Here is an 18,140-nt window from a genome sequence, read left to right as displayed (position 1 = left end):
TAGTATCTATACTTCTACTTGAATACTTTTGACACCTCTGATTACCATCAAGAAAACACGGGCTTCACTCAGGGCCGTAACCAGTATTTGACAAATACCGAGGTCAAAATTTGGTACAGATGGCACAAAATTTTGCATTCAGATGGCACAGTATGCACTATCTTCTGACACTGAATACCCCAACCATGGATATTTATCCTCCCATTTATTGCTGTATTACTTTCTTTGGGGGTAACTTTGATTAATCCACTTGTTGTTCAGAAGCCTGTCCTTCTCCTCATCATTTAGCTTTTTATTTCTGTATCTGGCAGGATCCAATTCATGTAGACAGACTCTCCCCTCTTCTGTCATCTCTCTTCCATCTTTGTCTCCCTCAGTGCTGCTCTCCCTCTCTTGTCCCTCTGAGTCTGCTTCACTCTTTCCCTCAGCCTCCTTTTCTGTGTCTCTCCCTTTCTCTCTTCTGCCTCCACGCTGTTCTCTTTCCATTCCTCCATCCTCTGTCTGTCCCTGTCTGTCCTCACTTGTCTCTCCTGCTAAATAGTAAGGAGGATCATGAAGTTAAATAAAATACACCTCCTTCATATCAACATTGAGACACATTTAAATCATTCAAATACTAAATAGTGACACAACAGCACAAGAGTAAAAGTAAAATGTAGGTTATGCAATGATCCTATTACTCTTACAGTTGTTGTTAAATTTAGGCTATATGAGTTCCATTATGATTGCCACAGAAAACCTCTATGGTCATTACATTGTTTGAACTGGATGAGGACAGTATTGTTTGTTTAACATCAGTGTGTGTGTACAGTATATGGTACAAGGATAATCCTGTCCTGGGTGGGGAACTGTGGGCAGCACTTGACTTCTCACTCCTCACTTTTCTTTGTTAAAAATACAGAGGACATGACCTCGGTGTCCTCAATGGTAGTTACAGCCCTGAAACTCACTGTAGCTTATTATCGTCCCAGTTAATACACTGCAGTACCCGGCGCATCCGCTAAGTGGCGCTGTGGTCTGGCCTGGCCTGTGTTTGGACTCCTCTTGGACCCTCTCATCGTCGTCGGCTGTGAGCTGCCAGTTGCCTAGTGACGAAAAACTATCGACTGCAGCTAATTTCCTGCGTTTTGAAAATCTTTTCTCTGGAGCAAAGTTTTCAAACAGACTTCATGTGTTTCTGTCGTTTCTGGAGCGTTTCTATGGGACGTGTTAAAACCTTTACTGTGGCTGAGGATGTCGTGTAACGTCACATTGTCTCAGGGTTTATGGTCGTACAGTAAGAGAGCTGCTGGAGGATGATGGATAATTATATTTTCATCAGGGTCGTTGGGAAAGGAAGCTACGGAGAGGTGAACTTGGTGAAACACAGAACAGACCGAAAACAGGTGAGACTCTAAAAAGAATGTTTAATAAAGCAACGTATTGTGTTAGTAAGTGTGTGGCTGCATGAACTTCTATCATAACAATGATGTCCCTCCTGACTTAGCTAGCTTAAAGTTAGCCAAAAATACAAAATAAAAGCATGCAAGTAGAAAAGAAGGAAGAGTTATACAACAGAAACAAAATGAATATTAACAAGCAGTGAAACAATTTACTTTACTTGTGAGAAAAGGAGTAGGAAGAAGTTAAATCTTATCTAATCCTCCCCCTCTATTCACTATTATCTGTCCTTATACAAATGCACTCCCACAAGTCAAATCTTCATATACACTGCGTGCACAATTATAAGGCACGTGAGTATTTTTGTGAATATATGTTAAAAACTATGTTAACAGTCGTTTTCAAATTTGTCAAGAAGTCAGATAGTGAATATATTTCTTCAACTGTGTGGTTAAAATTATGTTTTTCGGCTGTATTTTTAAGTCAATGCAGAATCTGCAGAAATGAGCGTGCCAAGTTATTATGCAAGTTGGTGATAAGAGCATATAACTTGTGAGAATTAAAAACTAGGCACCATTTTAAACGTTCTGTTGATTAAAAACAATGATATTTACTACAACTGTATTCAAACTTCAACAAAAACAACAGTTTTCTTTACATTTGTGTACAAAATAAAACTGTTAATGTCTTTAAAACATTTCAAATCTAAATCGTTCTCAAATGTCCAATATAACCTCCTTTTCTTTCAGTGAGGGTCAGAGGTCACTGTAAACTGATTTAGTGAGGTTTCTGATGACTTCTCTGCTGACACTGTGAGCTGTACCTTGTATTGCTTTCCAAAGAGGCTCTTTTGAGCTGTTTTTCTTGCCATTACTGTAAATTATATCCTTTATTATTGACCACAAGTTCTCAGTCGGGTTGGAATCAGGTGAGCAGGCAGGCCAGTTCATGAGGCGATCCTCTTTAAAGCCCTGAGATGCCATCCTGTCCTGAGAATAACGTGAGGCATGTGACGGTGCATTGTGCTCATGCAAGAACACTAGCATCTTTTTCACTTTAGCTGAATGTCTTTTCCTCCATGCAGGAAAATATAAAAGAGGATCTCTCTTTTGGATTACTGTAAATTATCTCCTTTATTATTGACCACAAGTTCTCAGTCTGTTTGAGATCAGGTGAGCAGGAAGGCCAGTTCATGAGGCGATCCTCTTTTGTACGTTGGCTGTATTTTCAAATAAATGCAGAATCTGCAGAAATGAGCGTGCCAAGTTATTATGCAAATTGGTGATAAGAGCATATAACTTGTGAGAATTAAAAACTAGGCACCATTTTAAACGTTCTATTGATTGAAAATAATAATATTTACTACAACTGTATTCAAACTTCAACAAAAACAACATTTTTCTTTACATTTGTATACAAAATAAAACTGTTAATGTCTTTGAAACATTTCAAATCTAAAGTTTTTCTTAAACGTCCAATATAACCTCCTTTTCTTTCAGTGAGGGTCAGAGGTCACTGTAAACTGATTTAGTGAGGTTTCTGATGACTTCTCTGCTGACACTGTGAGCTGTACCTTGTATGGCTTTCCAAAGAGGCTCTTTGAGCTGTATTTCTTGCCATCACTGTAAATTATCTTCTTCAGTATTGACCACAAGTTCTCAGTCGGGTTGAGATCAGGTGAGCAGGCAGGCCAGTTCATGAGGCGATCCTCTTTAAAGCCCTGAGATGCCATCCTGTCCTGGGAATAACGTTATGCATGTGACGGTGCATTGTGCTCATGCATGAACACTAGCATCTTTTTCACTTTAGCTGAATGTCTTTTCCTCCATGCAGGAAAATACAAAAGAGGATCGCCTCATGAACTGGCCTTCCTGCTCACCTGATCTTTTAGAAATATTGCACAAGTGAATATAGGCTTGTTGCTCTTATTTCATTTTGGCTTGTTTTCATTCCGGCTTGTCATCTTTAAAAAAAAAAAAAAAAGAAGTCAGCTCATGAATTTCCTCTTCTTTTCTGAAATCTGATCCCTAAGACAGTAAAATGTGTTTGTGTAGTTCTCCACGGTTGAATGTGGAGCAAACACAGAGCAAATTTCACTCAGATCAGGCAGCTCATTTAGAAGGTGGTAATGATGGCTATAATTCTCCACCTGAGCACCCATGTCCATATCTTCAGCCTGTGTTAGAGGTTTTTGAAATGAAGAATGACACATGTCCTTTAACTCTGCTCTTATGTATTCTTGACTGCACTTATGTATTGTGAAAATACAACATTTTGAGACATTTTTAAAAGTATTTGGAATACCTAAGTATTTTTAAAAGCAAGTACTCAAGTACTTTAACTCAAGTATTAATCTGACAGAGCAACTTTAACTTGCATTGGAGTAATATTTTGACCTGGATGATCTATACTTTGACTTAAAGGTGACATATCACGCTTTTTTCATCAATATATATTGGTCTAAGAGGTCCCCAAAACATGTCTTTAAAGTTTATGCTCAAAAAAACACTTTGAAATCAGATTTTGGTCTGCCTGAAAAGCCCTCTTCTTCAGTCCTCCTCAGAACACTCTGTTTTCTCTCTGACCACGCCCCCTCAGGAAGTGGATGTGCCTCAGCTCTCCAGCACGTTGATCTAATGTTTACATGTTGGCAGAATATACACGGCTGCTCACAGATCACGTTACTTCAACCCTCTGAATCTGATCCTGACGGAGAGGCGCCTGTAGCAGGACCTTCCTGAAGGATTGGTCACAGATTTAGTGTTTCTTGTTTCATTTATCAGTATGTAGACGTGTGTCTTGGTACACAGCTACGAACATGTAGCTATGTGGCTATGCTAACTAGCGCTAGCACTTATCCATGATAAATAAAAATCATACACTAGATCTTCAAATCTGCAGACGTGGGGAGTAAAACCGACCTCTGCCAGAAAGGCAGCTGGACCTTTTCTGAAGGATTGGTCACAGATTCTGTGTTTCTTGTTGTTTTATTTGTCAGTATGTAGACGTGTGTCTTGGTACACAGCTACAGCTACGACATGTAGCTATGCTAACTAGCGCTAGCACTTATCAATGATAAATAAAAATCATCCACTAGATCTTCAAATCTGCAGACGTGGGGAGTAAAACCGACCTTTGTGTTTATTAAGACAGCCTACAACTAGCATGCCTCCCTCCTAAGCTCCTTGTTACCACACATTTGTGCAGGGAATGAAAAACGGAGGAGGGGTTGAGTTGTATTTTATACAGTCTATGGGCTGAACAAGCTCCGAGCTCTGACTCCGTGACAGACCGGATATTGTTGTTACGTAACAAAATCACGGAAGTCTGAAACGGCTGGTTTCAGCACACATTTACAGAAAGGTGGAGAAATCAGAACAGGGGCAGAATGGATTCTTTTCATTCTCGGGGGGGTTTGTTGACAGGGACACATATTTCAGGTAGAGAACCATTAAAAAGTCCATTTTGCATGATATGTCACCTTTAAGTAATGAAGCTGTGAACTTTGTCCACCACTGAAATTGATTTAACCTAAGTTTATTTCATCCTGCTTGAACCACTTCAGTTCCTTCACATTGACATGTTTGATTTCTAGCATCTTTCTTTCTGAAGTGTCCATGCTCACCGATACAGATTAACAAACACTGCATATTTGTCTGGATTGTAATTCACACTGATTGATTACATGTCCCCTCTTTTTTTTTTTTGACAGTATGTTATTAAGAAGTTAAACTTAACCACCTCCTCCAAGCGTGAACGTCGAGCCGCAGAGCAGGAGGCGCAGCTTCTGTCCCGGCTTCGACACCCTAACATCGTGACGTACAGAGAGTCGTGGGAAGGAGACGACTGCCAGCTGTACATTGCGATGGGCTACTGTGAAGGCGGCGACCTTTATCATCGACTCAAACAGCAAAAGGGGGAACTCTTACCTGAGAGGCAGGTGGTGGAGTGGTTCGTTCAGATAGCCATGGCGCTCCAGGTATGGTGAAAGATTGAACGTGAAGGCCAGATGATTGATGATGATCAAACATAATTTGTTTCTTCCTAAATTGAAAGCATCCAACAACACTTTTTTTTTGCAGTACTTGCACGAGAGAAACATTCTTCACCGGGACCTTAAAACACAGAACATCTTTCTGACAAAGACCAACATCATCAAAGTCGGTGACCTGGGAATCGCACGAGTATTGGAAAACCAGAATGATATGGCCAGCACACTCATAGGAACTCCATACTACATGAGTCCAGAGCTCTTCTCTAATAAACCTTATAACTACAAGGTAAATCAGATCCCTCTGCATCTGTGTAGGTTATTTATAAATGATCATAATAATGGCCTTACACTTCTTTCTTTTATTTCTACAGTCAGATGTTTGGGCCCTGGGCTGCTGTGTGTATGAAATGTCCACTCTGAAGCATGCTTTTAATGCCAAGGACATGAACTCACTGGTCTATCGCATTGTGGAAGGAAAGGTAGGCTTCATCTCTTTCCAAGCTACAACCATATTAGTCAGGCTGATATATGGCTAATATATGGTCTCAGAATGATTTATAAGATTGTTCTCTGGTTTCCTCATCAGCTGCCACAGATGCCCAGCAGGTATGATCCCCAGCTGGGGGAGATAATCAAGAGCATGCTGTGTAAGAGACCTGAAGACAGGCCTGATGTCAAACTGATTCTGCGGCAACCCTACATCAAGAAACAAATTGCCATGTTTCTCGAGGCTACTAAAGAGTATGTAGCTCTGTCATCAGACCTCTCTATTGTTATCTGTAACTTCTTTAAAGGTGACATATCATGCAAAATCAACTTTTGAATGGTTCTCTACCGGAAATATGTGTCCCTGGCATGTCTACAAACCCCCCCTGAAAATGAAAAGAATCCATTCTGCCCCTGTTCTGATTCCTCCACCTTTCTGTAAATGTGTGCTGAAACGAGCCGTTTCAACCCCTCCTCTGTTTTTCATTACCTGCACACATGTGTGCTAACAAGGAGCTTAGGAGGGGGGCATGCTAGTTGTAGGCTGTCTTAATAAACACAAAGGTCGGTTTTACTCCCCACGTCTGCAGATTTGAAGATCTAGTGGATGATTTTTATTTATCATGGAAAAAGTGCTAGCGCTAGTTAGCATAGCCACATAGCTACATGTTATTGTAGCTGTGTACCAAGACACACGTCGACATACTGACAAATAAAACAGCAAGAAACACTAAATCTGTGACCAATGGTTCAGAAAGGTCCTGCTGCAGGCGCCTCTCCGTCAGGATCAGATTCTGGATCAGATTCAGAGGGTTGAAGTAACACGGGTCTGTGAGCAGCCAACATGTAAACATTAGATCAACATGCTGGACAGCCGAGGGCACATCCACTTCCTGAGGGGGCGTGGTCAGAGAGCTCATTCTCATTTAAAGCCACAGACACAGAAAACAGCCTGTTCTGAGCAGGGCTGAAAAAGAGGGGTTTACAGGCAGACCAAAATCTGATTTCAAAGTGTTTTATTTGAGCATAAACTTCAAAGACATGTTTTGGGGACCTCTTAGACCAATATATTTTGATGAAAAAGAGCATAATGTGTTACCTTTAAAGCCATTTATTTGATGTTGAAACCTCACCAATGTTTTCTGTTTACTCTCCCTTCTGTATACTTTTATTCTAACCATTTTCCATGGGTGTGTAGACTCATTACTATCCTGTTAAGTTGAGTGAGTCTCATTTTCTGAGATGTTTTTGTGTATTCTTGTTCCAACCAGAAAAACTGCCAAGTCAAGAAAGAAAGCTGTGGGTGGCGTTGGAGATTGTAAGGGTAACAGCGTATCACCCCCTGTGATGTCATCTCAGCCAAAACCTGAGAAAAGTCCCCAGCATGGAGCGCAAACCAGGGTGAAACGGGTGAGTGACTAGAGGATAGAGAGCAGGGTTGCAAAATACTGGGAGTGTGTTTGTCTGCCAGTGTGTTTGTCTGCCAGTGAACTGGCCCTCACTCCACTCTTGCAAACAAACACACTGGTTTCTATTCATTTACAAATCCCTCACTGGTAAAACCCCCTTATATCTACAGTCACTAATCAAACTTCACAGCACAAACTGTAGCCTGCGCTCAAGTAGCTTTATCAACCTCCATTTGGGCGGCAGTAGCTCAGTCCATGGGGACTTTGGCTTGGGAACCGAAGGGTCGCCGGTTCGAGTCCCGGTATGGATGAAGTTTGGCAAGTGGACTGGTGGCTGGAGAGGTGCTGGTTCACTTGCCTGGGCACTGCCGAGGTGCCCTTGAGCAAAGCACCAAACCCCCAACTCCTCTGGGTGCGCTGGTTGACGGCAGTATCCTCACTCTGACATCTCCCCCTAAGCATGTTCACTGCATGTGTGTGCATTTATATTTATATACCAAAAAAACTGTATGTGTAGCATGTCCAAAATAGCATAAGTGAAAATTGAATTTCCCCCCTGGGGATCAATAAAGTACCTTTCTTTCTTTCTTTCTTTCTTTCTTTCTTTCTTTCTTTCTTTCTTTCTTTCTTTCTTTCTTTCTTTCTTTCTTTCTTTCTTTCTTTCTTTCTTGTGGTCGCACCTCCTTCCAGGTGTTTGTCTGCAAGAGTGGCCCTCACTCCACTCTTGCAGACAAACACACTGGTTTCTATTCATTTACAAATCCCTCACTGGTAAAACCCCCTTATATCTACAGTCACTAATCAAACTTCACAGCACAAACTGTAGCCTACGCTCAAGTAGCTTTATCAACCTCCTTTTGGGCGGCAGTAGCTCAGCCCATAGGGACTTGGCTTGGGAACCAAAGGGTTGCCGGTTCGAGTCCCGGTATGGACGAAGTTTGGCAAGTGGACTGGTGGCTGGAGAGGTGCTGGTTCACTTGCCTGGGCACTGCCGAGGTGCCCTTGAGCAAAGCACCAAACCCCCAACTCTTCTGGGTGTGCTGGTTGACGGCAGTATCCTCACTCTGACATCTCTCCCTAAGCATGTTCACTGCATGTGTGTGCATTTATATGTATATCCCAAAAAAACTGTATGTGTAGCATGTCCAAAATAGCATGAGTGAAAATTGAATTTCCCCCCTGGGGATCAATAAAGTACCTTTCTTTCTTTCTTTCTTTCTTTCTTGTGGTTGCACCTCCTTCCAGTGTGTTTGTCTGCAAGAGTGGAGTGAGGGCCAGTGAACTGACACACTGGTTTCTATTCATTTACAAATCCCTCACTGGTAAAACCCTGTTATATCTACAGTCACTAATCAAACTTCACAGCACAAACCGTAGCCTGCGCTCAAGTAGCTTTATCAACCTCATCACACCCAAAGCCCGGACCTCCTTTGGATGCACCTCCTTCCAGTGTTCCTCTGTAAATGACTGGAATCACCTTCAACAATCCCTAAAGCTGAGCTCTCTCATTCCACTCGCCACTTTCAAAAACGTATTACATCCCATAACTCAACATCACTGCACTTGCTTTTAAATTGCTTTTAATTTGTTCACTGCTGTCATATTTTTGTGTTGTATTGTTCTGTCTCTAGGTTTCTCTGTATGTCCTCTCTGTTTTTTGTTTTGTCTTTTATATATTGTCATGCCACCTGTGTTGCCTTCTCGCCCAGGTCGTTATTGCAAATGAGAGTTGGTTCTCAATTAACTCACCTGGTTAAATTCTATTCTATTATTCCTGAGTTGCTGTTATTACTTGATATTTATCCTGAATATGTGTGTGTAGATTTATCTTGGTAATCAAAATTGTGAAAGTAGTCCAGTCGACTGTGGAGATTATTGTTGCAGTTGAAGCTTCTTAACTTTAATTTTCTTAAGGTTTTCATTTTGTTCCTTTCATCCTCAGAAAGAAGAAAAATCTCGACAACATAAAGTGCAGAACGGCGTCCCAGACTGCACCCCAGTCCACTCACCTCAGCCACCCAAACCCCCCTCACCTGATGCTCTTAAATCCAGCATTGTATTAACGGCAACAGTCAGCAACATTGACATTGATATCGAACAGCCGGAAGAAGAGGGTCTGGTAAGGAGAAAGGCACAGGGGCCTCAATCAGTAGCGTCACATCATCAAACAGGTAATGAGCCTGTGACTCACAGCGTGCACAATGAACACAAGGCAAGAGGGAAACCAGATCCTTCTCCTCTTCCATCCCCTCTGAAGCCCCCACTGAAGTCTGTATCGGGTGTAGGCAGTAAGGGAGGAGGAGAGAGGAGGTCCTCTAGTGAGTTGTCAGACATTCACTCAGAGGACAAATCAAACTCTGGGGAAACGATCTCTGTGGGTGCAGAAAGGAAAACGTCACCAGTGGATGACAAGGATGATACGATGGAGTTGCTCAAGGAGGCTGACATGCAGAACCCAAAGGTTGAAGTGGGGAAAGAAGCTGCTCTTTGTTACCCTCAGAGGAGAGTGGCGCAAAAATCAAACATGGAAAACACTAGAATGACTGTGGAGATGATTAAAGACAATAAAAGTGACACTGTTATGCTTCCCAGGGGAGCTCAGACACAGAACCATACCGCAGACATTCAAGTAAGTGCTCTTAGATCCAGATCAGTATTTGTGTTGTTTTATATTTTTCTATGTTCATTAATATATGTTCTTTTATGTGTTTACAGGAACACCTAGAGTCTACTGAAAAGCTGTTAGAGCCATTCCCTCCCATCTTGGTAAGAATATCAACACTTGCACTCACTAACTGTGAACTCTTTTTTAAACTATATTTTTATTAGGTTTCTCTGCTGTATACATCAATCAAAAAGTGCATGTTACCCAGTTTTATATTTTTTACAGACAAACAAGAACACGTCATACAATGACAACCACTAGAGTCCAATCTAATGTGTTTTGAATGTTATCTTAAAAATAAGAAAGCAGGAAGGACACATGGATCAGAAAGAAGATATGAAAATGAAAAAAAAAACCAAAAACCCCCAAAAACAAACAAAACAAATAATAATAATAATAAATACATAAATAAATAGATAAAATAAAAATGATTTCTTACAAACAAAAGCTTGAAATGAATTTCCACAACTTGGCCCACGAAACATACACCACATTAGTCCTCAAGAGAAGGACCCCAGCAGCCTGTTGCACCAGCTGTGTGTAAGTTGTGTCCTAAGTTAGGGTGTAAAGTCCACCCTAAACCATACATTGAAACTAGTTAGTTTGTAACTTAAGTTGTGTCATTGTTTGGCTGCAACCCGGAGACATAAGGTTCATCTTAAAGCTGGGGTTGGTGTTCAGATTTAGATCCACTTTTTGTTATACTGGTTAAAATGATCTTTATGTCCTGATGGTAATCAATACATAATGTGTTCTTAAAAAAGAGCGAAGAAAAGCTGCTATCTACAGCCGGAGTAAACCTGGGAAAACACCAATCAATCACCTGATGGCGGTTTAGGATCCTTCCATTGTAGAAGAATGCATCTGCGGGCCACAAGAGAGGCAAAAGCAATGATATTTCTTTCCCTAATAGAAAAGCAAGTTAAGTCCTCAGGGACACCGAAGATCAGAATCAGAATCAGAATCAGAGTCAGAATCAGCTTTATTGGCCAAGTATGCTTGAACACACAAGGAATTTGACTTTGGTAAACTGTGCTCTCTATGTACAAGGCATAAGAATAAGACATACAAATAAAAATAAAAATATAATAACAATAACATCAGCTATAAATACAAAGAACAACAAATAGGCATGACTAATATGTACAGACTAAAATAATATGATAATAGTGCAGTGGTGAGTAGCAGAGGTAGTTTTTACATTATGAAAATAGTAGTTAAATAATAAAATAAATAAAAATATGGAATTCTGCTTGGAGAATTGTTGCATTGTATATTTACAGAGAGTATTGATCTGACAGGTATGACACTGTTATGGTTTAGTGTTCATCAGAGTGACAGCCTGGGGGAAGAAACTGTTCTTATGGCGGGTTGTTTTGGCGCACAGTGATCTGTAGCGCCTGCAGGAGGGGAGGAGTTTGAAGAATTTGTGTCCAGGGTGTGAGGGGTCAGCGGTGATGCAACCTGCCCGTTTCCTGGTCCGGGACCGGTACAAGTCCTGGATAGGGGGCAGGTCGACATTGCTGATTTTTTATGCAGCCCTCATAATCCGTTGCAGTCTGTGTTTGTCTAGTTTGGTTGCAGATCCAAACCAGACAATGATGGAGGTGCACAGAACAGAAGATTGAGATTAAGGGGCTGGGATGTACAGGTTTACAAAAAAAACTTTTGATAATTTCTCATAAAAAGAAGACCAGAATGATCTTAGTTCCAGAGAGGAGAAAAAACTCTGTGAACTCTTACTAGAATTACACCCCTTTGTTCCCCGCTTACATCCACTGTCACAACACACAGGAGGTTTTTTTTATATTGTTGGGAAGATTTTTGTGTGAAAAGTGTCAATGTGTTGGTTCAGGAGCCTGTACAAGAAGAACCATTGCTACCAGTTGGCGAGCCGGTTATGGCCACTCCACGCCAATGTCCCCTGCCCTTTCCACCAGAACCTTCTGTATCTCAGCCGCACAGAGGGAGACCGACACACGGAGAGCAGGACAAGGTGAGGTGACATCTACAGAGTTTTTCTTTGTCACTGCTGCAAAAAGTGCTTGCTTATGGTGGATAATGATGGGCCTTGCTGTAAGTATGTTGACTTTATGTGCTATACAAATAGAATTGGAGTAGGAGCAAATATTTGTATCTGTAATTATAGGAAATATGAATACAAATCTGGACTTTCTATCAAAATAGAAACATCTTAGGATGCTCTTGAATTTGTTTAAGGGGTCAATACAGCAAACATTAGAAAAAATTGCTAGTAGGAAATATCCACTTTGCTAACCACATTTCACTGTTGTACTGTAGATATATGAGACTTAAAACAACACAAACACAGTCAGATCTCTCTTAATACTTCCATGTAAGTTATCTTTTTTTGGGCTTTTTCAGCCCAGGGTTGCTGCTCCTCGACCTTTACCTCCACCTCCTGTTGTGAGCACAGCTGTAGAGGGGAGGAAGGGGAGTAAGAGGAGCACAGAGAGCAAGAAAGCCAGTGGAGATGCAACGTCCTCGTCAGTGAGTTCCAGTAAGGACAGAGTCTTACCATCGGTGAGATAGTTTCTCCACTCATACATTGTGTGTTGACACATCACTGCAAAGACAGTTATATATATATACTGTATGAATGTCCGCTCTGGCTGAGAAATACTTATGTATATCAGTATTAGTGCAATCTTGTAATTTGTTTTTTAAAATGTAGATTGTTTAAGTTAAAGGGATATTTCAGTGTTTTTGAAGTGGGGTCGTATGAGTTACAGTACACTATTGCTCCTGTTAGCCACAATGAGTGCCGGTGAGCTCTTCCCCTTTAATGAGAAAATTCCCAGAGGACCGGCAGGTAAGCTAGGCTACAATTCTCTGCAGACGGGGCCTTCTATTTCATGTAATTTCACTAAAGTTAAGAAAATATGGTCCAGGAACTCATCACGGTGCAAATGCATGAACCAGTAGAGAAAAATTGGAGCTCTTCAGTTTGCCGTCAGAAACCCCCTTTGTTTTGTTTTGGCACTATTTTCAGACGCACCTCACAGACCGGTGTTCTTCCGCTGCATGAGCACGGATACACGCCGATCAGCTGTTTGGATCAACAAGCACGTAGCATTTTTAGCAGTAAACACTTTTAGGAACAAAAACTACAAACTGCAGAAATGAGTGATTCTGACAGCGACGATGACATGCCGTTTACTGTGGACACAAGAGGAACCCTCTATGAACCAGAGTTTACAGAGGAAGAACTCCAGATGCAGACCCAACGTACCAACGAAGAAGAAGAGAGGGGAGAAAGTTCTGTGCTAACGAGTGAGCAGGAGAGATCCCACGTTACCTGGTGGTGCCGGTGTGTAAACTGTGAGCCCATGCCAACGAACCCAGAGAGCTTCTGCTGTCAGGAGAGGGACTTAGTGACAACAATACTTCAGGACCTTTCTGAATCAGAGGATACCAGCGGCTCACATACGGCTCCAGTCTGCATCACTCATCATCCAGAGTTCCCTGCCTTACAGGAGGTTTGCTTGTTTGAACAGCTGGGATAAAGACAGGTACGTCCCATCTTTTAAATGTGCAGAAAAGTGAGTTTAATTCACTCTAAAGACCGAGACCGCTACTTGATCCTGCCACGTGCTTGTTGATCCAAACAGCTGATCGGCGTGTATCCGTGCTCATGCAGCGGAAGAACACCGGTCTGCGAGGTGCGTCTGAAAATAGTCCCAAAACAAAGACTGACTGCAAACTGAAGAGCTCCAATTTTTTCTACTGGTGCATGCATTTGCACCGTGATGAGTTCCTGGAACATATTTTCTCAACTTTAGCAAAATTATGTGAAATAGGAGGCCCCGTCTGCTGAGAATTGTAGCCTAGCTTACCTGCCGGTCCTCTGGGAATTTTCTCATTAAAGGGGAAGCGCTCACCGGCACTCATTGTGGCTAACAGGAGCAATAGTGTACTGTAACTCATACGACCCCACTTCAAAAACACTGAAATATCCTTTTAAAGTTTTTACACTCAATTTGAGATTTGATTTATGTATGGTGCCTTTTTCTTTTTAAACTACAACTGCAGCTTATTAATCACAACATAATTAATGTCATATTTTTCAGGATCGTCCTCTCTCTGCTAGAGAAAGACGAAGGCTTAGACAGTCCCAGGAGAGTGCCAGTCAACCAGGTATTTCCTGCTTTTTTTTTAACTGAACCACAATATTGTGGTTTCAGATAAACTTGAGCTATTGGAGATTTGAATTGAAGGGGGAAAAAAATGGTGATTGACTTTGTTCCCATTATATCTCTACTCCTTCCATAGGTGCTAATGTTATAAGAAGGGCATCTTATGATGTCACCTCTACCAAGGATGAGAACTACAACAGCCCAGTTTCCAGATCTGTTCCTGACATTCTCACCGAGTCCAAACGAAAGGTAGTGAAACCTCATACTAACTTCCTATCTGATGACTTTACAGTTGACTTGAAATAGAAGTCAGCTTCAAGTGCTCTCTTAAGACAGTGGGATGTGTTTAATCACAGCAGGATAAGCTGCAGGAGCGAAGGTCAGATGAAGACGAGTGCAGCTCATCCACAAGTTCCACAGAGCGCTTAGAGGGAGACTGCAGGGAAAGGTGAGAACATCTGTTATCACCTTGCTTTCATATTTATAACCTCTAAAGTCTGTGTTAACAAATGTGCCTTTTTCCATGATTATTGTTTCATCTGCAGGAAGACTGAATCCAATGACATGCAGGATTTAGTCCACATGATGACTCAAACTTTGAGAATGGATATTGGAGACAGCATGAGTGAGGTGGACAAAGACAGATTTGGCTCTTCTTCAATCCCAGAATTCAAACTAAACAGGAAGTACAGGGACACCCTGGTGCTTCACGGGAAGGCTCGAGAGGATGCTGAGAACCTGTCACTGGGTGAAATACCAACTGGTCAGATACTTTTTATCAATCTATATGATCAAACTGCCATTCTGAAGTGTCTTGGTGCGTAACCGTTGTGTGTCTCTAAAAGGCTCCACATCCGGTCCAGCCAAGATCAGGAGAGCCATTGAACACCTGAGGACGGATGTGGTGAAGGGCCTGGGGGTGAAGCTGCTGGACAGGGCCCTGGAAATCATGGAGGAAGAGGATGACACCAAACGAGAAGTAAGATCACACCAAATCACTTCACTTACCTTTGCACAGTGCAGTCAATTAGCTTACAAAGCTACTTATGTTACACTTAAGAAGAATTAGGGTTACCAGTCTTTAGTTTATCAAATAATCAAAGTGAGGTACCTCCAGATCAGAGATTTTATAGTCAGAAAAAACACTCTCTGTTTTAATGCCACAACATCACCCATAGAGCAGCTACTGCTTCAGTGTCCAACTAAAACATCTATAACTCATTTCTATAATGTCTTAAGCCAGACTGATGAGTTGAACGTTCCAGCTGCTACAAAAACATGGGATGATGAACTTGGAGTGAATATTTGTGAGGATAAATGGGATGTGATATGGAACCATACAAGAAAGATATCGGTTTGTAATCGTGCTGGACTACTGCAATTTGAAATCCTGCATCGCCTGCAGATCTCTCCCAGTCAAAGACATAAAATGAATCCCCAACTCTCACCTCTGTGTTTAAAATGTAAGATTTCAGTAGGGACCTACACACATTGTGTCTGGTTCTGCCCTAAAATTCAAGCATATTGGGGTGACATTTTGCAAGATATGGAAAAAATTCTTGGTGTGACTTTGTGCATGAATCCTGTCTCTCTGCTCCTGGGTTATCCATGTCAAGATGCTACTGTTGGTACCTGCTCTGGCAGACTGTATAATATTCTTACATATGCTGCCAGGAGGAATATATTCTTGTCATGGATAAGTGAAAAACCACCTTCTAGGGCTAACTGGCACAAGATAATCTTGGAGTGTTTTCCTGTTGAGTTTTACTTGTTTGCTTCACTTGTTACGGCTGGCTCGAATGCCGAACATAGTAAGGGACACAACACAAAAGGGTTAAGTTAGTTCATTGTATTTTATTGAAAACCAAACAGAAAGTAACTTGAAAGCTGGAAACAAACCACTGAGGTGCTGCTGCTGCCAAGTGAAGGGAGAGAGTGAGTGTTAACTGAGGACCTGCCCAAATAGACCGCCACATGTAAACCGTCGCCTGATATTTGCCACCACATGATGTGAAAGCAAGATCTCAGAGTATATACTGCCTTAGGTGGTGCAAATGTTCCAAGTTTTTGGCAGATTGCCAAGAAAACCTCCAAACTTGACAGTGTGCCACGCCCACAATTTTAGTCTGAACAGAATGCCTCTAATAATTTTGGATCGTCAATATGTCTGCTATAGAATGTGCCTTGTTTGGACTGAATTAGAGAAAAACACTAGGAGGAGCTCTCAAAAGTATGCACCCTTATTTGGGCGTCATTCTTCACATTCAAAGCTGTATGTGCGTTTGATGCACCGCCTGAACGCCTGCCACGCCCACAATTTTTGTCTGAACAGAATTCCTTTTATAATTTTTAATCGTCAATGTGTCTACTATATACTATAGGTTGCCCTTGGTTTGGACTGAATTAGAGAAAAGCCCTAGGAGGAGCTCTCAAAAGTATGCACCCTTATTTGGGCGTCATTCTTCACATTCAAAGCTGTATGTGCGTTTGATGCTCTGCCTGAACGCCTGCCACACCCACAATTTTTGTCTGAACAGAATTCCTTTTATAATTTTTAATCGTCAATGTGTCTACTATATACTATGGGTTGCCCTTGGTTTGGACTGAATCGGAAAAAAGCCCTAGCAGGAGATAGCAAAAGTATGCACCCTTATTTGGACGCCTTTGGGCGCCATTTTAAATTTTCAAAGCTAGGTGGCGCTCTTCCTGTTAAGTTTCGGATATGGGTGTGAGAGGCTTTTTTGTGCGTCCTGATGCCATGAATATGCGTATTGATTTTCAAGCATGTAGCTCAAAATAACCTCTATTGGGAGGCGTTTTTGAAAACTCTAGGGGGCGCTAGTGAGCACATTTTTGAGAACTTTTGCGCAAGACCCATAAATTCGCAAATTTTTCACCAGGCCTGAGGAGTGTGCAAAAATATCCGTGCTTTCATGCATGTTCAGGGGTCCAAAAATTAGTGATGTTAGAGATGTGCCGAAGCTTCGAAGCGTGTGTCGAGTATTTGAGGGGGCGTTTCCGCGAAGCGCGTATCGAGGCTTGCTTCATTGAGGGGAGGGGCCGAAAATGATGACGTTCGAAGCCTCGCGAGCCGCCTGTACCACGTGACTGATTCAGGAACCAGTTTGCAGGGTTGGTGCGCGATTCGAAATATAAGGGGCAGCGCACAGTCACAACCTTATCCCCAATTTGTTTCCACTTTCCCTTTTGACCATTGAATCATAAAGACAGACACCATATTAAGAAGTTCATTATTTATGTGTTGGCAGCACAAACATCATTCACTTATTCAATTCAAAGCTTCAGACACCAAAGGGATGGTGTCATTATAATCACTGCTCTTATTTTACATTTATTGTCCACTTGATGGCGCAGTAGAGCAAATGGAGCACCATGAACCTTCGGCCCATGAGTGAACCAATTGGATGGAAAGCCTCAATGCTTCAAGAAGCTTCATCTCGCCATCACTACCAAAAATGCGTTCGAAGTGGCGTAACAAATAAAAAGAAAAATCCTTAGGGTTTCAATGGGGCCTTCGCCGCCACTGCGTGTCAGTGCTCGGGCCCTAATAATAATAATCTGAGTGGTCATTCTCTTCTTTCATTGCAGCTGTGCCTTCGTGACCAGATGGGGGATGAAAAGTACCACACTTATGCTGTGATGGTGAGGCAACTGAAGTTCTTTGAGGATATGGCCTTTAAGGTTTAGAGAGAGCACTGCATCAAGGAGCCTTTTTACACATGTTGTGAGTTAAATTGCCATCCTGCCCCTCATTGCTTTGCAAAATTTACCTCCTGCTTGTATGCATATCACCATTTCAATATACAACTTTTGTGAAATAATGTAATTTTTTGTACCTATCGAAAACTGAGTTTGTAATTATTTTCTGGATGACTATGCAAGTTTTAGTTGTTAAAGCACTCAATATTTGTCTGTGGTTGATAGTCTGTTCATAATGTGAGCCAGAATTGTAATTGTTTTTGAAGATGCCAGATTTCATTTCTCATGCTATATTGTATTTGACAAATAAAATAATGAAATGTGATGTA

At 41.6% G+C, this 18,140-nt stretch overlaps 1 protein-coding gene across 2 annotated transcripts; it reads left to right on the top strand.

Annotated features, from left to right (window-relative positions):
* Window positions 1-1,061: 1,061 nt before the first annotated feature.
* Window positions 1,062-17,933, top strand: nek4 (NIMA-related kinase 4). Of its 2 annotated transcripts, none has more exons than XM_034687672.1 (16): window positions 1,062-1,385; window positions 5,093-5,359; window positions 5,463-5,660; window positions 5,746-5,853; window positions 5,961-6,115; window positions 7,132-7,270; window positions 9,212-9,898; window positions 9,985-10,035; window positions 11,790-11,930; window positions 12,320-12,478; window positions 14,026-14,092; window positions 14,228-14,340; window positions 14,451-14,539; window positions 14,637-14,854; window positions 14,937-15,070; window positions 17,701-17,933. In XM_034687672.1, exons 1-16 carry the CDS (start codon window positions 1,296-1,298, stop codon window positions 17,797-17,799), a joined length of 2,715 nt encoding a protein of 904 aa, XP_034543563.1. In that variant the 5' UTR covers window positions 1,062-1,295; the 3' UTR covers window positions 17,800-17,933. The 2 variants fall into 2 exon arrangements, with proteins under 2 accessions (XP_034543563.1, XP_034543556.1); XM_034687665.1 differs by having other exon boundaries at window positions 14,448-14,539.
* The last annotated feature ends 207 nt before the right edge of the window (window positions 17,934-18,140 follow it).

Source organism: Notolabrus celidotus, chromosome 1 (assembly GCF_009762535.1).
Source record: "Notolabrus celidotus isolate fNotCel1 chromosome 1, fNotCel1.pri, whole genome shotgun sequence".
NCBI lineage: Eukaryota > Metazoa > Chordata > Actinopteri > Labriformes > Labridae > Notolabrus > Notolabrus celidotus.
This window is presented reverse-complemented; position numbering and strand designations above follow the sequence as displayed.

Coding starts and splice junctions, on each gene's coding strand:
- nek4 (XM_034687665.1), top strand. CDS start 1,296: ATGATGGATAATTATATTTTCATCAGGGTCGTTGGGAAAGGAAGCTAC. Junction 5,360..5,462: donor AGATAGCCATGGCGCTCCAG/GTATGGTGAAAG, acceptor TTTTTTTTGCAG/TACTTGCACGAGAGAAACAT. Junction 14,341..14,447: donor TCACCGAGTCCAAACGAAAG/GTAGTGAAACCT, acceptor GTTTAATCACAG/CAGGATAAGCTGCAGGAGCG.